This window comes from Sander lucioperca, chromosome 2, assembly GCF_008315115.2.
Source record: "Sander lucioperca isolate FBNREF2018 chromosome 2, SLUC_FBN_1.2, whole genome shotgun sequence".
Classification (NCBI taxonomy): Eukaryota; Metazoa; Chordata; class Actinopteri; order Perciformes; family Percidae; genus Sander; species Sander lucioperca.
Genome location: NC_050174.1, coordinates 45,166,117 through 45,193,301, shown reverse-complemented (window position 1 = coordinate 45,193,301; position 27,185 = coordinate 45,166,117). Strand labels below are relative to the sequence as shown.

General features: G+C 41.3%; 2 protein-coding genes across 5 annotated transcripts in view; one reads left to right on the top strand and one right to left on the bottom strand.

The window, feature by feature from the left end:
- LOC116065151 (scavenger receptor cysteine-rich type 1 protein M130-like) overlaps positions 1-27,185 on the top strand; it is a 90,574-nt gene that overhangs the window by 31,996 nt on the left and 31,393 nt on the right. Inside the window, exons 9-10 of one of the 4 annotated variants that reach the window (XM_035998621.1) lie at positions 324-436; positions 1,192-2,271. The exons of the other annotated variants lie outside the window; for them this stretch is intronic. Of the exons in view, the coding sequence (XP_035854514.1) occupies positions 324-436; positions 1,192-1,311 (233 nt within the window). The 3' untranslated portion in view covers positions 1,312-2,271. Of the gene's footprint in view, positions 1-323; positions 437-1,191; positions 2,272-27,185 lie in introns of those variants that run through there. 4 annotated transcript variants of the gene reach the window in all.
- The window catches only part of LOC116065149 (scavenger receptor cysteine-rich type 1 protein M130-like), a 151,464-nt gene that overhangs the window by 109,940 nt on the left and 14,339 nt on the right, over positions 1-27,185 (bottom strand). The window lies entirely within an intron of this gene.

The following is a 27,185-nucleotide window of genomic DNA, read 5'->3' as shown; positions in this document are numbered from 1 at the left end:
CAAACAAACTAAAGGTCAGAGCATGTTTGTTTACCAGATTAACTCTGGTTCTCTGAGAGGGAGATATGGTCCACCCCCAAAGTGCAGGAGGACCAACACCCCAAAGTCAACTCAGTTTTATTTCTACAGATTATTCTCAGAGGACTTTATAATCTATTATAGTCTCTGTCCTCAGAGCCTCAATTCAAATAAAGATAAACCCCACAAAAGAGATGTGTTCATGTTGAAGTGATTCAGGTCAGTCTGTGTTTAGCGGGAGATGTTGGACTCCCGATGTTGTGTGATGTGATGAGTGTCCATGTGTTCCATAGATCCATCATCAGATCCATCAGATCCATCATCAGTTCCATCTACTCGAAGGCCTTTTATCATCGGAATGGGCGTCTTTTGTCTGACTCTGCTGTTGGTGATCACTGCCCTTTACTTCTACTGTAAGGTACGGACACAAGCCTGGAGTTTCCACCACTGACTGCAGTAAAGCAGCCTAAGGCCCTGTTTATACGAGAACACTCATGGGTGAAAACGTAATATTTTATCAGATGTGCCTTTTGTTTAGACGGCAATGGCGTTTTTGGGGCTTAAAAACACAAAAAAGTGAAACCACCCTCTAGAGTGGAAATCTTAAAAACGCTCCACTGTGAAAAAACGCAAAAGTCTGCAGCCTCTATTGTTGTGGTGGCTGGCAACCCACCCCAAATTTCGTTACATAAATCAAAATATAGAGTGATTACTCACCCATGGCCACTCCGCCATTGGGTATCCACAGCCTGCCTATACTTGTCCGGACAGCTTTCAGCTTTAGTGATATCTGACTTTTACAGATAGCGTCTTTCTCATGTGGATATGACCTACCTCCACGTACAGGATACTGCTGAAGAAATTCGGTCCAAATGTCTATATATTTTGACTGGCAGGACTCCCAGTCCACGCCCTGTAGTACCACCTCCTCGTGCTTCACACTTCCACCTAGCCACCTAGTGTGCATACTACATCGAATTTCACACACTTTTGCATCACCATATGCACGCAGATTTGACCCCCAAAACTCTCGTCTAAATGCGGAATAAAAAATGATAATGCAACGCCACTTTTGCGTTTTCTCTTCAGATCGTCTGAAGAAGTCTGTGTTTGTTGAACTAAGGAGAGGAGTGATGCAGGAAGTCACATCTGTGTGCTGTCATGTCTCTCCAGGCCAGCAGGGGGCAGAAGCCAGACAGACAGAAGAACATTGAGCTGCTTTCTTATAAGCAGCTTGTTTCTGCAGCTGAAGAAGAGCTGACTGAAGAGGAAGGAATGGAGAGAGCAGAGTAGCAGCTCCAAGGAGCTCATCTACATGTAGTGGAGTAAAAAGTACAATATTTCTCTCTGAAATGTAGCAGGGTAGAAATAGAAAGTGGCATGAAAAGAAAAGACTCAAGTAAAGTACAAGAACCTAAGAAATTAAACTTTAAAGCAGGAATACCAAAATCCAAGCAGCCAGCACAATACAAACCGGCCAAAGACACACCGACCCAGGCTGATCGGGAACGATGCTGGACAATTAATGTTAAATATTAAATTAAAATAAACATTGACATATATACTCTGCTTTCTGTATTATAATACTCAGTGTGCAAATTAAATTTGGTGACAATTAAACAATTGAATAACTCCTACGGCCACTAGAGGGCACCGTCACTATAAACATAAACATAGGTCAGAATGATGCTGGAACAAACAACTTATGTGGCTGTTTTTTAGGAAAGGAGTCTCATGTTAAAAATCAGAGGTAGTTTTTACAGCAATTTTGTGCTTATTTCCTAAGAATTTAGCTTATTTTTTGTTTTTTTCTGTACTTCAGCAATTCAAGCATTCACTTAATTTTGTAACAAAGTTTTATTATATTTCTGTAATTAACAATTTTATTACTTTTGCACTTAAAGGATTTTAATTGAAATACTCTCATAATGAAACAAAACAATGTGAATAAATATGAACACATGAATTGTAGCAGGAGCCTTCAGAGATCATAAAGATGAAAACATGATTAATAATTAGAGGTTTATTCTACGTGGAGAGGACGTCTGATCACAGCCAGTTAAAGGCAATATTACAACATTTTTATATAAAAAACTAAACACAGAGAAATGTAGTACTAGTACTACTTTAACTTTAAGTACTTTCAGATGTTTGCTGGAGGTTAATTAAGATCTGATCTGATCTGTAATAAATGTTTCTTTATTACCTGTTTAGAGGAAATAAAACCTCTTTAATAAACTGTGAAACTGTGAATGAGCTGATTTTAATTTGTATTTTCCCAGCATGCAACACTGTGGAGACATCCATTAAATGTCATCATTTCATTAAAAGTATTTCAAATGTAAAGAAAACATCTGGTGTCTGAATTATTCTGTTTTCATCTGTTGAAATTGTTGTTATCAAAGTAGAGAAGAACATCATCAACATAGCAGCTTATTCTTAACTTTTCAACAGTCATGTATATTATTTGTTAACAGGAGAGTTTCTCTGCAGTTATTCTGAAGGAAACTCAAGAAGCCAAATGTAGCTGCAGATTATGAGGATGAGTCTGTTCTGTTGGATAATCAGGTAAAAACATCCAAAAGTAAAAAGAAGGTGACATCTAACTTCATCATCCAGCGAGAGTCAAATGCAGTTTGTATCTTTATCATTTTATTCTTGAAATTCATAAACGCGTTTGATCCTTTTCTCCCACTTTCTGAGACCAGAGGCCTGTACTACGAATCAAGATCAACATGTCCTGGATTTCTTTCAGTGATCCGGCTTCACCTAACCTAACAACCGTGGTCCCGCTTAACCTGTATCACGACGCTGGTTATCAACTAGTTCAGTCAACCCAGGTTTTTCCAATCTAGAGACGTGCGCGTTCACATAAAAGAGGCGGTGTTTGCGCACCACGACCAATCGCAAACATCTACCAGATCTGCATCTTTTAAACAAGAAGAACAAACTATAATTCTACATAAATATGAAGAACACAGACACGGTTTTACAGGCAAAACGCAGGAAGGAAAGCTGGCAAAAAAGCCGACGCTGTTATGCGTAAATCACAACGTTTAGCTTATCAATATTCAGTGGTGTAGTCTACGTGATAGTAAGCTCCAGGATTTCCATATACTCACTTAAAAATGCCCAATGACACGTAACAACATACTTTCCATTATATGTTTGATATATTTTGAATTGTCATCTGTGCTTTTTTCTTCACATAGGCTCAATGGAGGTATTTCACCATAAATTGGTGCATAAAAGTGTATCGGAATGCAGGAAATGAAGTCGTTGATGCTTAAAACTTCCCTGGGGGAGGACACCCAGACCCCCCACTATGATATGCCCCACTCCTCCCCCAAAGGCAGATTCTGGCCAATATACAGTACACCCACTACAATACATTAGACTAAACTGGTCACTTCCCCATCAGTCAGGCACAAGATCTGACCATATAATTACACTTTTGCTTTCCATAAACTGTCGTTGCTTTAGGCTTTTATTTCAGTTGCAACCCCAGCAGTGGTGCGCGATCGTGAGAGAAAATAAAAAAAACATAAAAACATAATTTAAACCGATGTGCGCATTGGCAACACACGGCTAAAGAAGGCAACAAATAGCCTATAAGTAATTTCCTCCGCTGAAAATCTATATCTTTCATAAAAATACCCATCAGGGAATGTTAACGGGGTTGTCGGTCTCTAAATGTTTTAACTTTTATGAGCGCACCTCTCTCTCTCTCCGCGAACCGAGCTCCAGCTGATCTTCTAAGAACGGTGACGCCGTTATCAGTCGAGTATTGATTGGTCAGTGGGCGGTGCTTTTACACCGGTTGATCTCTGATCTCCAACATAACCTGCTCCCGACCAGGTTAGGCGTTCAGCATAAGTTACCACGGCGATTGAACCCGATCACAAGTGATCCACCTTCGTAGTACAGAAAACCCTGGGTTGAGCCTGAAGTTAGCTCGTTAACGCCAAATCTCGCTTCGTAGTACAGGCCTCTGGTTCAGACTGAGACCAGGTTCAGAGAGAGACCAGGTTCAGACTGAGACCAGGTTTATTTTGTGGGGTCGTGCGTGTGTTAAACATGAAATTGCTCTTAAAATTACAATATGCTTACTGCATTTCCTGGGGTCGTGTGGTGTTTGTGACATTAATTGAGATTTAACTATGGACAATCATGTGATTAATCTTGATTTTAAAATTTTAATCAACTGACAGCCCTATCTACAGGTGAAACTCGGATAATTAGAATATTGTGCAAAAGTTCATTTATTTCAGTAATTCAACTTAAAAGGTGAAACTAATATATAGACTCATTACATGCAGTGAGATATTTCAAGCCTTTATTTGTTATAATTTTGATGATTTGATGATAAGCTGTAGCTTATGAAAACCCCAAATTCAAAATCTCAGAAAATTAGAATATTGTGAAAAGGTTCAATATTGTAGGCTCAAAGTGTCACACTCTTCTCAACTCATTAATCCAAAACACCTTGTTACATGCCAGACAAAGCTCCTGTCTGCATGTGTTCTCTCTCTTATTGTTCTTCCTCTTGCTCACTCTGTTTTCTCTCCAGGTGATTGGGACGATTGCTTTCCACCTGTGTTTGGAGTTGGCCAATCAGCATTTGAGTTGGCAGTCAATAAAAGGACTCCTGAGAAGTGGGATTCTCTCTTGCTCTGCACTGCTGGCTGGTTGCCATTCTTCCTGTCCTTTAAGCTGTGGCTGTTGTTTGGTAATTAAACTGTAGAGTTTTGTGAGGTGGAGGTTGAGGACCTTAGGTAAGTTGGGGGTGCCCTGTACATTTTGCACGTAGTTGATCTTTGTATAGATACATGAGGTTTAGGTGTTGTTGCTGCCTGTGTAATGTTCTCTTTATCTTTTTTTAGAGAAGCAGGCTAGGTATTTGTTTGACTTGTTTTGTGTGAAGAGCTAGTGGTGAGCTAGGCCTAGTTTTGTTATATTAATTTCATTTGTTTGGCACAACCTCCAGGTCCCATCTTCCACCATGCTGTTGTGAGCTATTTCCATGTTGGGTATAAAAATCAAAGATTTCACTTTTACACTGATTCTGTCATACTTTATTGATTGTCGTATTACTGTCCCCGAATCCATCAAATGGGTCGTAACACACCTGCAAAGGGTTCCTGAGCCTTTAAATGGTCTCTCAGTCTGGTTCAGTATAATTCAGAATCATGGGGAAGACTGCTGACCTGACAGTTGTGCAGAAAACCATCATTGACACACTCCACAAGGAGGGAAAGCCTCAAAAGGTAATTGCAAAAGAAGTTGGATGTTCTCAAAGTGCTGTATCAAAGCACATTAATAGAAAGTTAAGTGGAAGAGAAAAGTGTGGAAGAAAAAGGTGCACAAGCAGCAGGGATGACCGCAGCCTGGAGAGGATTGTTGGGAAAAGGCCATTCAAAAGTGTGGGGGAGCTTCACAAGGAGTGGACTGAGGCTGGAGTTACTGCATCAAGAGCCACCACACACAGATGGCTGTCGCTCCTGAACAACGTCGGACGTGTCTTACCTGGGCTAAAGAAAAAAATCTGCTTTGTTGCTCAGTGGTCCAAAGTCCTCTTTTCTGATGAGAGCAAATTTTGCATCTCATTTGGAAACCAAGGTCCCAGAGTCTGGAGGAAGAATGGAGAGGCACACAATCCAAGATGCTTTAAGTCCATTGTGAAGTTTCCACAGTCAGTGTTGATTTGAGGAGCCATGTCATCTGCTGGTGTTGGTCCACTGTGCTTTGTTAAGTCCAGAGTCAATGCAGCAGTCTACCAGGACATTTTAGAGCACTTCATGCTTCCTTCAGCAGACCAGCTTTATGGAGATGCTGACTTCATTTTCCAGAAGGACTTGGCACCTGCCCACACTGCCAAAAGTACCAAAACCTGTGGTAATGACCATGGGATTACTGTGCTTAATTGGCCAGCAAACTCGCCTGACCTGAAGGGGCATTGCCAAGAGAAAGATGAGACATGAGACCGAATAATGCAGAAGAGCTGAAGGCCGCTACTGAAGCAGCCTGTTCTTCCATAACACCTCAGCAGTGCCACAGGCTGATTGCATCCATGCCATGCCGCATTGAGGCAGTAATTCATGCAAAAGGGGCCCAAACCAAGTTCTGAGTACATAAGCATGATTATATTTCTCAGAGGGCTGACATTTCTGTATTTAAAATCCTTTTTTTTTTTTTTATGATTTCATGTAATATTCTAATTTTCTGAGACTTTGAATTTGGGGTTTTCATAAGCTGTAAGCTATAATCATCAAAATTATAAAAACAAATGTAATATCTCGTTGTACTGAGTCTATATAATATATTAGTTTCACCTTTTAAGTTGAATTACTGAAATAAATTAACTTTTGCACGATATTCAAATTTTCCGAGTTTCATCTGTACATCAGACTGAGACCAGGTTCAGACTGAGACCAGGTTCAGATTGAGACTAGGTTCCGACTAAGGGCCGTTTCACGTTGTACCCGCAAACGGCAGCGCTGCGCTATGAAACCCATTATTGTCAATGGCTTGTGCACGCAAGAACTGTTCAAACTGAACTGGAGCAAAGTGCAGCGCAAGCATCATTTTGCGGCTGGCCGCTCTTGCGCGTGCCGCGGTCAAAGTTCAACATGGTTGACAAGAGTGGCCGCAGTGCATTGTGACGTGCATTCAAGTGTCTAAAAAAAAAACAACAAAAACACAGAATACACGTGGATCCACCAACGGAACATGGACAAGAGGTTGATTTTGGCCGTCAGCGATCTCCCAGAGCTGTATAAGCTACGACACAAGTTCGAGGTCGTACAGAGACCTCGGACGCAAAACTATGCTGTGGAAGCATATTTCACCATAATAAGCATGCCAGCTGTGTAGATTATTGTAGCCTCTTAATTTAAATCATTCAGGTTTGTTTTAACTATGTGAAATCAACATATATGTCTCCACTGAAATACAATCCTATGTTACATTTTTTCTCAGTTACTTTGGTGCATTTGTCAAATCATAATTGCATTTGCACAACAGTGAGTGCATTTCTTAAAACAATTGGTGTAAACTGCACCACGAAAAATCGTGTATCTTGCTGGAAATCTTTTGTTTGTGTCCAAAGCAAGTATTTATACCAATGAATCAAACTGACAAGTCCTTATGCCATTGTTTATACCAAGATAGTGAAACTGCTTTGTGGTGTTGTCCATATTTAGCAGTTCATTCTGTAAGTATAGTCTAATGAACAATGCACAGGAAAGGGAGCACTATTCCCTATGTGACAAAGTTACACATTATTGTCATCTCTGATCTGAGAAATGCGCCAAAGCAACTGAGAAGAACTGTAGCCTACTGCTGTGAGCTGCCAAAACCAAATACCAAGTTGATTATCAGTGTTGGGCAAGTTACTTTTAAAAAGTAATTAGTTACAGTTACTAGTTACTTCTTCCAAAAAGTAACTAAATTAGTTACTCAGTTACAAATTATGAAAGTAACTAGTTACTTCAGAAAGTAACTATTGCGTTACTTTCAAGTAAATTGTTTTAATTTTTAAATGCTCAAATGTGACCCCATCTCCACCCCTCTTTAACGGAACTGAAAATACATGTGCATGTTCAATTATTTATGATAAATCTGAATATTATAATGAAATGGACACTTAATACAATACATTATTAACAGAAACAATGTACACAAATCTAAACTATTTTAATGTTGCTGTGGGACAAAGTGAGACTAACCTCCAATCAAATGCCATGTATGTAGACAGCAGTCAGCATTCTGTTCTCAGCATTGACAAGGTAATCTTGCTAGATTTTTCTGTTTAAAAAATATCTTGAAATACAGTAAATGTTCTTTAGAGCTAATGAGAATCACAGCAGTTTCTGAGATGCATCCTTATCTTCCCCAGAATTACACAGTTTACATTTAGGGCGTTTCTAAGGATGTTGTCTTCACACTTTTAAAATGACACAGAGGAATCTATTGAAAGTACATTTTAAGTTCACAAAATAACCTGCTAACAGGAGAAAAAAAACAAAAAAACAGACACTGGCTTGATTTCATTTGCAAGACAGGCTTATTGTTTATTGTTAGACAGCAGTCCTCCAATTAATGCTGCAAGGCACAGAGCTGTATTTAGATATTATGTTTATTTAGTGGATCAATACAAATAACACACCACCTCAACAGGCCACAACTGGGCCAAATTAAATTATGCTTGTTAAGCACTATACCAAACATAAATGACAAATATATATACTCTTTGTAGTGCAAATAGTGTAAGTGGCCTGATGTTTATACGTGTGTGTGTGTGTGTGTGTGTGTGTGTGTGTGTGTGTGTGTGTGTGTGTGTGTGTGTGTGTGTGTGTGTGTGTGTGTGTGTGTGTGGGGAGTAGGTGATAGAGCGAGGGAGAAGTGAGAGAGTGACGGCGATTAGCTTTGGAGCGAGTAGCGACTCTAGAGTCATAGTGAGAGAACCAAAGTGTCTCCTCTGTTCTTTCTGACCACGGTAGAAAATCTGGAGCAGGAGAAGTTAACCCTCTCCTTGATTTCATAACGCCATACCTGTCTCTCTCTCGTTGACTGACTCGCTTGTGTTGTTCTTGTGTGTCCGACTATGCGTGCTTTCGAACACCCGCCCAACTCTACCTCTGATTGGCTTAACATGACATTTTACTCAACCTCAGCCAATCGTTAACATTTATGCGCTTGTGTCGTGCACTGCCCACTAACCAAGAAAGAACAGTAAAAAAAGTATTTACCTCTCGGCTCAGACTCAGAGTTGGTCTGATGAAAAAAAACAGCTTCACATATAGTAACCGTGCCGCATTTTTTGGCAGTAACGGTCACGGCATTATTAAGATGGGAAGAGTAATCAATTAGATCACTCGTTACTGTAAAAAAGTAACGCCGTTATTTATAACGCCGTTATTCCCATCACTGTTGATTATACAGCTCCATACAGGTATTTGTAGGATATATTTGTATTTTTTTTGTATTAATTTATACTCTTTATTGATAAATCCCAATGGGGAAATTACAATTTACACTTGGTTGTTATTACACAATAATAATATTGTATTTGTATGTTTATATGATGTAAAATATGTTTGTATTGATTGACACAATTTATGTTCATTTTCATTGAAGTTCACATATAGGTATATTGTTAGGTATATGGCCTTTACACAGAATAACTACCCATTTCCAAATGTGTAAGCTCCAGTTTTGGAAGAATTAATTGCACATATGCATTAAACAAAGTGTTTTCCAGAGAATGAATGATGCATGTATGAATGTAGGCTCATATCTTAGCTTTATTATACCCAACTGAAATGACTGCAGACCTCTTACTTATAAACATGCAATGACACATAGTGTTGAAATGCAACATTTCATTTAGAAATGAAAATAATCCACACGTCTTCATCTATTTAGAGGAAGTACTTTTCCATACTGTCTTGTCTGGAGCCACACGTCAGGGAGAGACAAACAGCCAGACGCTCCGTTGTAGAAATGAACTTTCGGAATGTTGTTGCATCTGGGAAATCGTAGGCCCGACTCTAGTCAGCAGACTGTCAAATTGCTCCCTGTTGAGCCGAAAGTACCCCTGGAACCGGTCACAGTGAAAGCGGAGCTCCTTCACCAGCTGGAATTCCCCCAACTGCTCTCTGGACCTGAGGGTCTTGTGCAACCACACCCTTCTTCCTGCTGCCTTCCTCCGTCTTCTCCTCACAACCAGGGCAAGGCCAAGGCTTTCTTTTGTTTCAAAGACAGAAACATCGTCTCCACCAAATCACTACTGTGTATCCACAATGTTGCATGTACTGCACGTCTGATTTTAAACACCGGACGCAGACGTGACGTGCATTCAAATATTGGCGCATGTATGACGTAAATTTGCGTTGAGCCCGGCGGCAAGCACAACAAATATAGTTGGGAATAGGACAACCTAGCGGCGAGCGCAGCGCATGCCACGTACAATGTGAAACGGCCTTAAGACCTGGGGTCCGTTTCAGGAAGGAGGTTTAACAAACTCTGAGTCTAACCCTGAACTCTGAGTTGATTTACCCTGAGATGGGAAACTGAGTTTTCTGTTCCAGAACAGCTGATTTGAGGTGGTTCAATCAACTTGGAGTAGGTTGACTCACAGTTAAGCGCATGCACCACCACAATAAAAAGGCAGCATGAATGGAGCCATGATACTACGATTCACCATGGTAACAACCACAAACAAACTGGTCGGTGGAAATACTCATGCGCACATACAGCGAGTTTGAACATGTATTTACTTAAAAAAACATTACAGCGGCTGCAGTAAAATGAGAATTGGTGTGGGAGAAAATTGCTGCTCGAGTCAATGCATGAGCTCTAATATAGTGTATTCATTTCATATTTAGTCCAAGGTAACACATAATATTACTGGTGAAAACTGAAATGGTAGTACACCTATAATTTCATTTAGGTGCAATCCTGGTGGCGAAAAAGTAAACTACTACTAATCCCATTCTGAGGCTGCAGCACCATCATTAACAGAATTATGATTTACAATCTACAATTTATTTCTTTTTAATGTCTCTTCCGGTTTTGTGTCCAGGGAACTCTACAAAAATGTTTAAAACACGTTTCAGAGCGAGTCACATTCTTCTGACGGCGCTTTGCTACAGTGGCTTTACTAAAATGCTCCGCATCAACAATGTTGTAAAGAAAACTGTGCTGGAATGTAGAGCATGTCCACGATGGGTGACATTAGTGATATGAGGATGATAAGGTTATGTAGGCTACAGAACTGACTGGGAAGAAAAACGATACCGCTCAAATAGGTAGTTATATGGAAATGAAAATACAACTATAGTCGGGGCCTCAATATTATCTCCTGACGTATGTTGAACTCCCTGTGAAGTAATACAGGTTCTTCATCAACGGGATGCTCACAAGGAAATGCCATGTTTGGAACAAAAACGTTTTATAGTCTGACTAACATGGTTAATAAACCAACAATGTTTTTTCATTCATGCAGATAAACTGTTCTAAAATGCGCCTAATACAGACTGAATGAATGAGGAAATGAAAGAGAGCTGTGTCAGAGGGAGGAGACTGAGAGAAGAAAACCTGCTCCCAATCAGGTTAGGTCACAGGCTGAGTTACCATAGTAACTGATTTTGAGGTTAAGTTACCACTCTTTCTGAAACAGGCTGGAGTTACCCTTCTCTCTCAGGTTTGATTAACTTCTCTTTCTGAAACAGAAAACCCAGAGTTTCCCTCATCTCAGGGTTAACAAACTCAGAGTTTTCATCCCAGGACCCCATGTTCAAAAAGCCTCCCATTCAAAACATCAATTTACACAGATGGGGCGGAGCTGCCATGCAAGGTGCTGGCCTGCCATTAGGAGCAACTTGGGGTTGAGTGTCGTGCTCAAGGAACCTTTAACACGCAGACAGTCAACCTTCTGGTTAAAGGACGACCCGCTCTACCTCCTGAGCCATGCATTTGTTTTTCACATCAGTCACTTAGACACTAATCTCACATGTGCGCCTCTGTGACAGTTAACTGAATATCTTTGAGGACGTAATCTTGGGCTTTGGGGAACACTGATCCAGGTAGGGAGGGGCGCGACAAGCGGGTGCAATCCCGTGAAACTTCTGCGTCCGTGCTCGTCACACGCACACGCCCACTGCAAGAGTTGAATTATGTTGAAATTTTCCCTACGCGAGCGACGTGCCGTGCAACGTAATGAACAAGATTCATGCTGTTTGTGAGTTCTCTAAAAATATAAAACAGTTACCAGGACATAAACTGCGGGCTTCTGCTTGTCAGAGCATCGGCACAAGACTGGATTTATCAGGTAACCATAATTATGACTACGCTAATTTAGCTAACTTTAGCTATTGTTACGGCTAAAATTTGGTTAGTAATTCTCTCTGGGCCTTTTCTGGGTTTTGTTTAGGTGGGAGTCCTCTCCTGTTGAGGCTTATCAGCGAGTGTCAATAGGAGGCTCGTGGTGTTTTTGTTTTAGGTGGCAGTGAACGTGGGTAGAGCTTCCCTTTTCCTTTTTCCCCTACATCGGCTCGGTAGCACCTCCGTGGATGTGAGGGGGGGCCGCCAGGTTCTGGTTGTCTTTTCCACTCCGCTGGTTTTGTGTGCATAAAACCCCACCACATGTGACTGCACGAAGACCAGGGGCCAGTTAGTTAGTTGTTTTGGAGGATAGTGGGGTGTGGCTCCTGTCTTTAAACCCAGATTGGCAGCAGGTGAGGTGTGTATTTATTTATTTTTTTTCTCCAGCATTTGTAATAGTTGTGTTGGTTGAGGAAAATGTCTTCTATTTTGAGTAGTTTTGTTCAAGCTCCTTCAGAGGTAGCTTTAGAGTTGTGTACTAAGGAGCAGTTAATTGAAATTGCTGACCATTATCAGATTGAGATTGCTGATAAAAAACTTAAAGAGACTGTTAAGGCTAGATTAAAGCAGGGTCTTAGGGAAGAAGGTGTTCTTCGGGGTCAGTCATTAACTTTTGAACAGCAGAGGGAGTTGCAAATGCAGTTAGAAATAGCGCGATTACGAAATGTTAATGGTCCAGAAGGAGTACCACAGTTTGATGTTTCACAGAATCTTCGTTTGTTGCCTAAATTTGATGAGTCAGATCCAGATACATATTTAACTTTATTTGAGCGTATTGCGGGAGCTAGAGTTTGGTCAGATTCAGATATGACTATGTTGTTGCAATGTGTACTTTCAGGAAAAGCACGTGAAGCTTTTTCAGCACTGAGTGTAGCTGACAGTAAAGTTTATGCTAAAGTTAAATCAGCAGTTCTGAAGATCTACGAGCTTGTGCCGGAGGCATATCGTCAACGTTTTCGTTATAGGGAAAAGCTAGATTCACAAACCTATTCTGAGTTTGTTCGCGATTTGACTTCTGCATTTAATTGTTGGTGCAGAGCTTCTGAAGTTAGTACTTTTGAGGGTCTGTCTAACTTGATTGTGTTAGAACAGTTCAAAGATTCAGTGTCTGACCAGGTTGCTACATACATTAATGAACGTAAAGTTAAGTCTCCAAGTGATGCAGCAGTCCTTGCAGATGAGTACAGGTTAACACATAAAAGCCATTTTGAGTCAAACAGTGACATGCACTATAAAAATAACTTTACTCCTAGGTATAGTAGGTCATCTTTTTCTGGAGCTTTGTTCCAAAGGCCTCAGCAGAAGTTTGGTTCTGGGGGGCCTAAAGCACCGGTTAATGCTAATACCTGTCGCTATTGTTTAGTTGAAGGACATTGGAAGAAAGATTGTCCTCTACTTAAATTAAAAAAGTTAGATCAAGTTAAACCTGCTGTGATGGCAGTTCCTGTTACAGCCTCTGACCACCAGGGTGAGCTTTTTCAGCCAATAGTTGAGTTTGGTTCCGAGTCTTCCCAATGTGATTTTTCAGCCTTTATTTCAGATGGTGTAGTGTCTTTGGTAGATGGCAACCAAAATGTTCCAATTAAGATCTTAAGAGACACTGGAGCTTTAGATTCTTTTCTGGTGGAATCTGTTTTGCCGTTCTCTAAGGAGTCTGATACTGGCAGTTGTGTATTGATACGTGGCATGGGATTAGTTCCATTCGTCTCTCCTTTACATGACGTTACCCTTAAATGTGGTCTGGTAGAGGGTGATGTAGCTGTTGGGGTTAGACCCCAGTTGCCAGTAGAGGGAGTCCACATGATTTTGGGGAATGACTTGGCAGGTAGTAAGGTGTGGGCAGATGGCAAAATAAACATCTTTAAGAAGCAAGCTTCAGTACCCCCTGTAAAGGTATCTCCGGATTGCAATTGTGTGTCTCCGGAGGTATTTCCGGGTTGTGCTGTTACCCGCTCTGCTTCACGCAAGGAGGTTGAGAGTCAGCCAGAAAGTTTTGAGTTGCCAGTTAAACTCCAAATAGAACAGTTGACTAGTTCTAGAGAGTCATTGATAGCTGAGCAAAAGGCCGATACTACATTGGCGGATTTGTTGGATAAAGCTGTGCCTGATTCAGTGGTGAGGAATAGTGCTCAGTGTTATTTTTTTCTTGAGGGGTTGTTGGTCAGGAAATGGGTTCCACACTGTGATCAGGGTCTAGGTGAACCAGTTTTTCAGATAGTTGTACCTACTACTTTGCGAAATAAAGTGTTGCAAACTTCACATGGTGATGTGGCAGATCACATGGGTGTTCGGAAAACGTATGATCGCATACTCTATTTTTCTGGCCACGTTTAAAGCGGGATGTAGCTCAGTTTATTAAAACTTGTCATACATGTCAGTGCACAAGCAAGCCAAACCAGGTGGTAAAGCCAGCTCCTTTGTATCCAATACCAGCCATAGGGCAACCTTTTGAGCATCTTATTATCGATTGTGTTGGGCCTTTACCACGGTCCAAGTCAGGTCATAACTACTTATTAACTGTGATGTGTCAAGCAACTAGATATCCGGCAGCTTTTGCCTTGCGTACCATAACTTCAAAATCAGTAGTTAAAGCATTAACTCAATTTATTTCAACATTTGGAATTCCAAAAGTCATCCAGTCAGATCAGGGGTCTAACTTTACCTCCCATTTATTTGCTCAGGTTCTCAAACAGCTTAAAGTTAAACACAACAAGTCTACTGCGTTCCATGCTCAGAGCCAGGGAGTTTTGGAACGTTTTCATCAAACATTAAAGTCTTTGCTTCGTTCATACTGTACAGAACTGTCTGCAGATTGGGAGGAGGGGTTACCTTGGCTGCTACTAGCTGCTCGTGAAGTAGTGCAGGAAAGCACAGGGTTCAGCCCAAATGACTTAGTGTTTGGCCATAAGGTGCGTGGGCCTTTAGCAGTGTTGCAGGATGGTTGTTTGCCTGAGGAACCACCTCGGAACCTTATTGACTATGTAAATGGTTTTAGGCTGAAGTTGTATAGGGCTGGTGAACTGGCGAAAGATAAACTAAAATATTCTCAAATGAAGATGAAACTGAGATATGATGGACAGGCTGAGCTGCGCAAGTTTAGTTCCGGTGATCGTGTGCTCGCTCTTTTGCCTCTTGTAAGTTCACCTTTTCAGGCAAAATACTGTGGTCCTTTTACTGTGTTACGCAAAGTGTCAGATTTGAACTATCTTATTGAAACCCCTGGTCGTAGGAAGTCCTCTAAATTATGCCATGTGAACCTGTTAAAATGTTATCACTCCCACGATCAAAGTAAAGATGACGGCACTCCAGTGGTGAGGTCAGCGTTGATTGCTGCTCCAGTCACTGCATCTTGCGGTTTTAACTTTGTGGAGGGGGATGAAGAGGAGGATGTTCGGGTTTCGGATGAGGTCTTGCAAGGTCGGTTGAAAAATTCCCAGACTTTGCAAAACCTTGGGGTTTTGGTAGATCATTTAGACTCTGAGAAACGTGATGAAGTGGTAGCTCTTATTAGAAACTACCCTGGTTTGTTTTCTGACACTCCATCGCAAATGCACTTAATTGAGCATGACATAGACATCGGAGATGCTAAGCCTATCAAACAGAGATTTTATCGTGTATCTGAGGAGAAGAGACTGCAATTGGAAACAGAGGTACAGTATATGTTGGACAATGGTATTGCTGAGCCATGTTGTTGAAGTTGGGCTTCGCCTTGTCTTCTGGTAAAAAAGTCTGATTCCACTTTCAGACCCTGAACTGATTATAGAAAAGTTAACAATGTTACTAAAGCAGACCTTTACCCTCTTCCTAGGATGGAGGACTGTATTGATCAAGTTGGGTCAGCAAAGTATGTTAGCAAATTTGATCTTTTAAAGGGATATTGGCAGGTACCCCTTACAAAAAGAGCTTGTGAAATTGCTGCTTTTATAATTCCATCTGGTTTGTTCTCGTATACAGTGATGCCTTTTGGTTTGCGCAATGCTCCAGCCACCTTCCAAAGGCTGATGAATCGGGTGGTCTCAGGTCTGGAAGGGTGTGCCGTGTATTTGGACGACGTGGTTGTCTACTCCGATACCTGGGAGGAGCATGTTTGGAGAGTGCAAGCCTTGTTCGAAAGACTGGTGTGACATTTCTGAAATATCTTGATCTGTGAGCCGGCTTGTGACACTATCAACAATAACAGTCCAGGTTAGGAAAGACTAGCATTGCCACTATTTGTTATATATTGCCCTGTGATTAGGGATATACAATACCACGGTCAGCTAATCTCATTCAGTTGTACGGCAGTGTTACAGTAGTGCACAGAATCTCCATGGTTACCGCATTGATCGCCTGGCGTTTAATCAAGGAGCGTTGTCCTTCACATGAGGAGTGTAGTGACCCCGCGGATCCATGTGACTATGCAGGTGAAGTGTCGCTCTCCATGTGAAAAGCCCTTAAGATGCATGGAGCTTTGAACTGTCCACATACTTTTGGTCAGGTAGTGTAATTGGCTCATGTGGGACAGGAAAAGTTCACAGTGCATTTACAGACTTCCTGAAGAAGAGATAATCAGACAGGAAATGTTTCAGAGATTAGTTCATTAGTGTACGAACACACCGATGATCGACGTCTTTAGTCTTCATGGTGGTATAACCGACTGGACGTCTTTTCTTGTCACGGCACCTCACACCTTAGTGAATTTATTATTATTGCTCTCTCTATTTCTCTAACTCAATTCAGTTTGCTTTATTGGCATGAACAAAAAAAACATGTTGCTAAAGAAGTTTACAGACAATTCATAAATATAAATATATATTTTTGTATATCACATATTAAAGCTGCAGAAGGAACCTTATTTTTGGCGTCATTGGGAAAAAATCCCATAACAACCTTTTAAGTCTATTGTAATTCAAGTGTTCTTTGAGAAAACTAGACTTCTGCTCCTCCTCTTGGCTCTGTTGTCAGGCTTTAGATATGTAGCCGTGACGGGAGACTCTGACTTTTGAGTGTATGGTCTTGTCTCGGTCTCGCCCTGCCTTGGTCTTGGTCTTGACCCAGTCTCGATACATTCTGGTCTTGGTGTTGACTTGGTCTTGGTTTGAAAGAATGCAATGAGCTAATGGTGAAGATTGCTATTAAAAAAATGTGCAAATATTTTGTTGAATGTTTGGTGTAAAATGTGGTTTAACATTTTTTATTCCTCTTTTATTATTATATTTACTGTTTTTTCATTAGATACATGCTGGAATACTGTCACAGATTGTTTACAGAAATGTCCTATTTTCAGTGGATTTTTCATTTATTTTTAATTACTTTATTTAACATGATGGTAGAAGGTGCAATATGTAGATGCTGCTGTGGAACTAAGGCAGACATTTCAGATTACAAGAAAGTAATATTTTTTATTGGAATTGTTTATTTTGTTTGTATTATAACTTTAGCTTTTGTGATAAATGTTCTGTCTTTGACTGTTGAATGTTCCATGCTTATTAAATGAAAACGCTCATATCTATGTTCTCATCCTTGCATAAGAATATAGACAGGGGTGCACATAACTTTTTTTAGTGAGTTACTCAGGTGAGTACCAGGAGATGGTGTTTGGTACTCACCCCACACGTAGCGTAGTTTTAATAAGTGCAGTCTTCCTCCCTGTCCTCCTCAGTGTCTCCTTCACTGTCCTCTGCTTCAGCTTCTTCCATTGTAGATGATGAACATACTGCAGATGTACCCCTCTGTCCCTGGTTGAGCCTCCGATTTGCTGTCTCCATCCACAGGTCAACAGCCGGCTTTGGGTCAAATGCCTCTGCGTTCTTCTTTGACAGGTAAACGTGCATTAGCGCTAAGAGACGAGCATGTGACAGACAGGATCTGTACTTGGTTTTTATTATATCTCACAAGCTGCACTAATCAAAGGCAGTGTAAGAGACAGTTTAACCACCTTGCTGATGCTGGAGTAAACATCTGGGCCAGCTGTCAATCACTCTGCCCACTTCCTGTTTCTTGCAGGGGAGAGTACGAGCCCGGTCCAGGGCCCCTCTCTTTAGCCTGCCTCTCTTAGTTATGCTATTATAACTCTAGACTGCTGTGGGAAGCTCCTTCCAAGGACACAATGAGCTGCTCCCTCTTCTCTCTTTTCACTTGTCTCCTTTTGTGTGCATCTTAGTCCCAGAAATGCCTGTTACTAACCTAGCTCTGGGGAGTTTTCTCCCCGGAGTCCCTTTGCTTCTTCTTCACCCAGAACATCGCCCTGGAATTGGGTGGCACCTACACCGGGGTCCTGGGTGCAGCTGACGCTATGGACTTACTACACCCTGCTACGCTCTGCGATTCCCCGCAGTGTCCGACTGCGTCCTGCCGCGTCCAACCGCGTCCACCCAGGCTGCTGTGCCACACTACACCCCGTAACGCCCTGCTGTACCCTACTATGACATGAACTACTATGACTACCATTGTGATCACTGTTTCACTATCTTTATTATGACTATTATTGCCACCATTCACCACTCCCCCAACTGGTGCCGTCAGACACCGCCTACCAAGAGTCTGGGTCTGTCCCAGGTTTCTTCCTAACAAAAAAGGGAGTTTTTCCTTGTTTATCATCCCGGTGGATTAATATCTGGATTAATAGATTAATATCTGGATGAATGTCTGGATGAATGAATGAATGTCTGGATCAATGGATGAATGTCTGGATCAATGAATGGATGAATGTCTGGATGAATGCATGGATTAATGTCTGGATCAATGAATGGATGAATGTCTGGATGAATGCATGGATGAATGTCTGGATGAATGAATGGATTAATGTCTGGATCAATGAATGGATTAATGTCTGGATCAATGGATGAATGTCTGGATTAATGTCTGGATCAATGAATGGATTAATGTCTGGATCAATAGATGAATGTCTGGATTAATGTCTGGATCAATGAATGGATGAATGTCTGGATGAATGGATTAGTTGTTTGGTCTCTAACATGGCAAAAAAACGGGACAAAAAGGTCAAGCAACAACAGGACAAACTTACAAAGTACAAAAAAAGCAAAACATTTTCGTCAAAAGAAATGCTGGAAAAACACCAAACACAAAAATGACAAAAATGTTAAAAAAAAAAAATGTTTTAAAAAAGTGACCAAATTGTGTGAAAAAAAATGCCAAAAAAGGGTAAAAAAAAACGTAATTTTTTTATTTTCATGAGACAAAAACTTTGATAAAGAACGCAGCAATATCGTTGAAATAACGTTGGAAACATAAAGATCTGCAGCGACCGATGACTGTCCCGGTGGATGAATGGATGAATGAATGAATGGATGACTGTCCCGGTGGATGAATGGATGAATGAATGAATGGATGACTGTCCTGGTGGATGAATGGATGAATGAATGAATGAATGACTGTCCCGGTGGATGAATGAATGAATGAATGAATGACTGTCCCGGTGGGTGGATGAATGGATGAATGAATGAATGGATGACTGTCCTGGTGGATGAATGGCTGAATGTGCCGGTGGATGACTGTCCCGGTGGATGAATGTCTGGATGAATGTTCCAGTGGATGAATGGATGAATGTCCCGGTGGATGAATGGATGACTGTCCCGGTGGATGAATGGATGAATGTCCTGGTGGATGAATGGATGAATGTCCCGGTGGATGAATGCATGACTGTCCCGGTGGATGAATGTCCCGGTGGATGAATGCATGACTGTCCCGGTGGATGAATGGATGAATGTCCCGGTGGATGAATGGATGAATGTCCCGGTGGATGAATGGATGAATGTCCTGGTGGATGAATGTCTCCGTAACTGAATCTCTTTGTGTACTGTCACGTTTTTGACCCTTTTATGACGTTTGTTTTTCAACGTTTTGTTGCCTTTTTTTTTTTACAAAGTTTCTCCACTTATTTCTTACAAAAAGCTTAAAAGGGAACTAAAAGTTCTCGGTACGTTTGTTTGGTTCGTTTTTGGGTCCCAGAGGAGAGAAGAATCTAGAACATATTCACATTTAACAAGCTGACATCACAGAAGTTTTCCTGTTTCATCATAAACTAAACGGCTCAAACTGATGAACAAATTATCAGAACAGTTCATAATGAAAACAAGTGTTAGTTGCAGCTCTAAGTATTATGCAGTAATAATCATTTAAAGACGTGAAGTTTCTCTGATCTTGTTGTTGAGTTTCTCTTTAAAGCCGTTGAACACTAAATGTCCTGCCAACACGTTCTCACTCCCATCTGGTAACATACGGACGCTTGGTCAGGTGACATTTGTCGTTGTTATTGACGCTAAAAATCTCCTTTAGCGTCATATAACGCACTTTATCTAAACGTGCTTGGTCGGGACTATTGCCGTCCCTTTTGACGCAGGTATGTCAAGGATGAGGTCGTGGGTGGGCTTACGTTTCCGTGACGCGGCAATAACGGGACGGTTGGGTTTAGGAAACGTGACATGCGGGACGCAATTCCTGGTCTCCTGGGTGATAGTCCTGTGTTTGACCAACCTCCATACGCAGAATTTTGGCATTTCATACTACTTGCTACCGTAGTCGCTCTCATGGCGCTTACCCACTGTAATACCAGCTCTACTCTGCTCTACTCAGCTCGTCTTCCTTCTTCCATTGCAGATTTGGTACCGCCTCATGCGTGAGGCGAGCGTGGCTGGTTGTCATAGCGACGGCGCATGAAATTGCCGTGACCTAATGCGACACACACACAGAACGTGGAAGGTGTGTTTTTGATTCTCGGCATGTGGCTGTTTGGCACGCACGCACACATACGCACACACGCACACACGCACACACACACACATACACACACACACACACACACACACACACACACACACACACACACAAACAGAACGTGGAAGGTGTGTGTGTGATTCTCATCATGTGGCTGTTTGTCAGAAGACACATTTAGTTTCTAAAGAAGCTGGAGGAGGCAAATACACACCGCAGGTTAAACTATTTAAAGATGGCGGGTTTGTTCAGGACACCCCCATCTGTCGCTATAGCAACGATGACGCAGTGATTAGTGATGATTCTCTCCGACCAATCAGGAGTCTGCAGGTTTTCACGTCACCTTTTTGGTATCGCCTCAGCTCGCTGGGAACCTTGACGGAGTTGGTACTAAATAAAGTACCTGTTAGCAGGTACCAGGGACATTTTATCAGAATGGAAAACCAAAAAAGGAGAGTAGAGTCGAGCAGGTACCATGTGGTGGGAAAACGGCATTAGTGCTACGTCATCTTCAACATGCCGTGTAGCTGCTGCTCTCCCCGCTACGTTCTACAAACACGCTGAAGGGCGCTTGAGACGCTGACAGCCACTGTCCAAACGTCCGTATTTTACGAGTTGGTAGTGAGAACGGGTTGGTCCTGCAGAGATGAGTTCATGTTTTCATTGAGTTCTTTATTCATGTTTCTAATAAAACTGCTGTTGAGAAGTTCTCTGTTTCTGTCTTTAATAATCTTATCCCTCCTGTTATCCTCGGGTCAAGTCTGACCCCTTTTTTAAAAGTTTTCAGTATCGGAAATGTGGGTTTCTTTCAACTAAATTGCTCAAAAATAAAATGGATGGTTCAACGCAGCGCTCTTCGTAATTGAAATGTTTTAAAAAAAGTCAAAGAATGTTGACTTAAATGACATAAAAGCGACTAAAGGCATCGAAAGCCTAGAAAACAGCACAATAAAGCTTTGAAAACAAGGCACTAACAATGTTTTAAAAAGCGGCAAAAACGTAAAAAAAAACACGTCAAAAACATCGAAAAATGTGTTGATATTGATTTTTGACCCGTGAGGACAACACAAGGGTTAAAGAGGATGTAAATTAAGATGAACTGAATTGTTAAATCAGAGCAACCTAGGGTGTTTTGTGAATGGGGCTCTACACATGAACTCAGCATTGAGAACTTTGTTTGTGTTCACAGAGTTTACTAAAAAGGTTTTAACAACTCACGTTAGCTGTTGGTGTTTACGCTATCCGCCATCTCGCCAGTCAAAAACAATTGATCTCCGAATGCAACGTAACAGGGAGGAGAGTAAAGATGGAAAGCTCCTAAAGCTTAGTTCCATATAAATGCACAAAGATAATTTGTTGTTTTGTCGTTATATTGACCTTGTAGTCAGAGATGTATAGTAACGAAGTAGAACTACTTCACTACTGTACTTAAGTACTAAAAGGCTGTATCTGTATCAAAAAGGATCAAACTTTTTTCTTAATCATATACATACAGCATCTACAGTTGTGTTCAGAATAATAGCAGTGTGTTTAAAAAAGTGAATAATGCTCAAAATCCTCAGAATAACTTTTAATCCCATAATATCAATGCATTGGGAACACTGCACATTCAACTCCAAATCTAAACATGACCAACATTGATCAAGTTTGTGTTCTACCTTTACAGGAAGTGAAGAAAAAGGAATATTAGGCCGTTCAAACAAATAGCAGTATTTGCATTTTTCTTTACAAACTCAAACATGTACTGTATGAACTGAAAATGTCTGAAGGGTTGGCTTTACTTTGACTCACTGCCTAATATTTAGTTATAACCATTATTTCTGAGAACTGCTCCACATCTGTGTTGCATGGAGTCACCTGTGAACAGGTATCCCAGCCCAGGACCATTGAACTACATTACCCACCATTCCTTTGCATTACTGGGTTTGGCCTCAGAAACAGCATTTTAGATGTCACCCCACAAGTTTTCTGTGGGACTGAGGTCTGGGGATTGGGCTGGCCGCTCCATGACATCAGTCTTGTTCATCTGGAACCAAGACTTTGCTCTCTTACTGGTGTGTTCTGGGTCATTGTCTTGTTGAAAGACCCATTTCAAAGGCATTTCCTCTTCAGCATAAGGCAACATGACCTCTTCAAGTATTTTGATGTATTGAAACTGATCCATGATCCCTGGTATGTGATAAATAGGCCCAACACCACAGTATGAGAAACATCCCATAACACCACCATGCTCTACTGTCTTCACAGTGGACTGAGGCTTGAGTTCAGTGCATGGGGGTCGTTGGACAAACTGTCTGCAGCCCCTAGACCCAAAAAGAACTATTTTGCTCTCATCAGTCCACTGAATGTTGCCCCATTTCTCCTTTGGCCAGTCAATGTGTCCTTTGGCAGATTTCAACCTATCCAGTACATGGTACTTTTTTTCAGCAGTGAGACTTTGCGGGGGCTTCTAGCTGATAGCTTAGCATCACATAGCCTTCTTCTGATCCTAACAGTACTCACAGGTAACTCTAAGACTTCTTTGATTTTCCTGGAGCTGATCATTGGTTGAGCCTTTGCCATTTTGGCTATTCTTCGATCCATTCAAATGGTAGTTGACCGTTTCTTCCCACGTCGTTCAGGCTCTGGATGCCATTTCAACGCATTTGAAATCATTTTGGCTGAGCAGCCTATCATTTTCTGCACTTCTTTATATGTTTTCTCCTCTCCAATCAACTTTTTAATCAAAGTCCGCTGTTCCTCAGAGCAATGTCTGGAACGACCCATTTTGCTGAGTATTTCAGTGTGAAATGCACTATAACCAGCATGCACAACATTAGCTTCCTTCCTTCCTTAAATATGGGCCATAACTGACAGCTGTTTCTTCACAGAATCAATCACCTCATTAACTGAACACAGCACTGCTATTATTTTGAACATGCTATTATATATATATGTATATATATATATATATATATATATATATATATATATATATATATATATATATATATATATATACATACATACATACATACAGCATTCGGGGAGCAATTTGGGGTTCAGTGTCTTGCTCAGGGACACTTTGACATGTGGCCGGAGGAGCCTGGGAAAGATTGATCCGTACTCTACTGGAATATAATTTTTTTCTCCTACTTCCACTTTTACTTCAGTACAAATTTTCGATGAGTTTAATACTTTTACTCCGATAAATTTCTTATGTGCTGCATCGTTACAATTATAAAAATGTTAGGAATCATTCCAAACCCACATTATCACAGCCTGAGCGTTAGATGCTCTTTCACCAGGTTTGATGAAGCTGGCTCATCATTGAGCGAATCAAGAGACCAAGCTGTCTTATAAGACCGCGCATGCTCTCGTTCTGCCTTTCGCTCTGCTGCCTGCCTGCCTGCATTGAGAACAAGGTAAGTTACAAACATAATGAGTAGTATTATTGTGTGAGAATGTTGATAATGATGATGATGATGAACATCATTATTTAGGATATTATTCACCTAATGTTGGTAATGTACTGTATATAAGTACTGACCCATATGGGTATATATGTAGGCATGCATGTACTGTATGTATGCATATACAAACACTGTATGTATGCATGTATGTAGAAAGTTATCTGGGTAAGTGTATATGTTAGTTTTTTTTGTAAATTATTTTTATCTTATTTTGTACATTTTTTCCTTGCCAATTTGTTTGTTACTTTTAAAAAATGTGAGAAGCGGGGGGCCTGATATAAGCTGAAGCTTCTAACCCCACCCTTTGGTTACGACCAATAAACTCATTCATTCATAATACACAAATGGCACACCAGCTTGAGCTATCAGTAATACGTCTCCATAACAGCAGGCGGTGCTAATCTGTATTGTCGCCCAAAAAATGAAAACTGGCAGCTGATTGGACGAACGCGTCACGTGGGTCTGGCTTCTCCGGAAATTCAAAGCCAGACTGTCATGGCGGCTCGTTCAGAATACGATCTCATATTTTACAAAGATAGTCACCGAAACGTGTTTCTGAAAACATTTGAAGAGAGAAATAGGCCGTGCAGTTGCTGAATCTGTCTTCATTTCAGATCGACAAAGGTCAGTTTAAAAGATTTTCATCAGATTTCTAGAGATTTAGTCACGCTCATCCCGCTCCTCGTTTCAGGTTGGCCAAAATGAAGGCCGACAGCTCCTCCGACGGACGACGGCGTGGAACACACCGAACAGACTCGAGTCACCGACATCGGCAGACGGTCAGACGCCCGATTATCGGGTTGGTGTGTCATGGCCTTAACTGCTTAAAAATAGTGATTTGATGCGATCATAGTAGTTCCCCTAGCTCTTCCATTCAAAAGGCCATTTGACCCAAAACGAAAATATGGTAAATCTTAAAAGTGGCGTTTGCGTCCTAATTATGCTTTTAAACGAAAGTTTGACTCGGGTACATTCACAATAAGACCTTAGGTTGCATTTTGGCGAGAGTTACGCTTTAAAAAGCCTTTATTAAGATGTCTGTTTCATGTTGGAATTGTTAGTATGTTAACAATCGAGCTGGGAAACACGTAGTGGCAAAAACAACCTTCTTCAGGCTGTAACCCAGTTTCCTCTTCTTCATCTTGTTTCTACTGCGGGTCTCGACGTTCCTCCATCACAGCACTCGGAAACATCTCTCTCCTCAAACTCTGGTCACACCTGTTATCAATAATCCTTAATCTTTACGGCAAGCCCTTTTGCAACTTAACGGCGGCTTTGTGACTTTCCCAGCCTGACAGCCGGGCAGAACATCTAATAGGGAAATAGAGTGCCACGACCATTCAGTAAGTCACTTACCTGTAAAACCAAGTTAGCAAAACAATAGACAAGATCCTTGTACGCTAGGTTTAGGGTCGCCGTGGTGGGCAGGAAATGGGCAGAGCAATTGACAGTTGGCCCAGATGTTTACTCCAGCATCAACAAGGTGGTTAAACTGTCTCTTACACTGCCTTTGATTAGTGCAGCTTGTGAGAGATAATAAAAACCAAGTACAGATCCTGTCTGTCACATGATCGTCTCTTAGCCCTGATGCACATTCACCAGTCAAAGAAGAACGCAGAGGCATTTGACCCAAAGCCGGCTGTTGACCTGTGGATGGAGACAGCAAATCGGAGGCTCAACCAGGGACAGAGGGGTACATCTGCAGTATGTTCATCATCTACAATGGAAGAAGCTGAAGCAGAGGACAGTGAAGGAGACACTGAGGAGGACAGGGAGGAAGACTGCTCTTATTAAAACCACGCTACGTGTGGGGTGAGTACCAAACACCATCTCCTGGTACTCACCTGAGTAACTCACTAAAAAGGTTATGTGCACCCCTGTCTATATTCTTATGCAAGGATGAGAACACAGATATGCGTGTTTTCTTTTAATAAGCATGGAACATTCAACAGTCAAAGACAGAACATTTATCACAAAAGCTAAAATTATAATACAAACAAAATAAAACAATTCCAATAACAATTTTTACTTTCTTGTAATCTCTATCTGAACCTGGTCTCTATCTGAACCTGGTCTCAGTCTGAACCTGGTCTCAGAAAATGGGAGAAAAGAATCAAACACGTTTATGAATTTCAAGAATGAAATGATAAAGATACAAACTGCATTTGACTCTCGCTAGATGATGAAGTTAGATGTCACCTTTTTACTTTTGGGTGTTTTTACCTGATTATCCAACAGAACAGACTCGTCCTCGTAATCTGCAACTACATTTGTCTTCCTGAGTTTCCTTCAGAATAACTGCAGAGAATCTGTCCTGTTAAAGGAGAATTCCGGCCAATTTTTATGTTAATCTTGATCGCTATAAATATGTGTGTACTTTCGATTGAAAAAAACCCGACCCGAATCGGTGCAGGCAACACGGAGTAGCTGCAGCTACATGTACGAGCTTCCACTGAGCTAAAACGGCAGTTGTTGGGGCAAATTTTAGCGTGCCTTTGTGTCTCTTAACAGACACAAAAACATGAACAGGGCCCTTACGTGACAACATGATGCGTTTTCAATTCCGGCATTGTTTAAATTCAACTACCCTGGTCCCTGTCTCAATCCTGCCAGTAGCTGGTAGCTGGTACCTGGTAGCTGCTAGCTGCCGTCCGGTGAGTGTGTTCAGCCAGGCTTCTGTGATAATCATCCTGCCAACAATCTATGGAGCAGCGGTGGTGTGGCTATGTCCTCCCGAGGACAGGTCATGCCTTTGCGACGAAAACTTGAAGTTTATTCCCCCTCAAAAAAAGGTAATTGAGCACTGTAGTGGTTATGACCATATCAGTGACTGTAACTACATGGAAACGGGCCAAATGATGCCTGTGGCTTGCACAGTAATAGCGTTATAGAAGGTAGCTGTAGTCTTGTGCCGAAGTCCCGTTGTAGTAGGAAAAGGGAAACAGTCTGCAGATCGCTCCGCACTACCGTTTTATTAGTGGGGAATAAACTTCAAGACGTGACATGACCTGTCCTCTGGAGGACATAGCCACACCATCGTCGCTCCGTGGATTGTTGTCGGGATGATTATCACAGAAGCCTGGCTGAACACACTAAACTAAAGAGTTTACTAAAGAG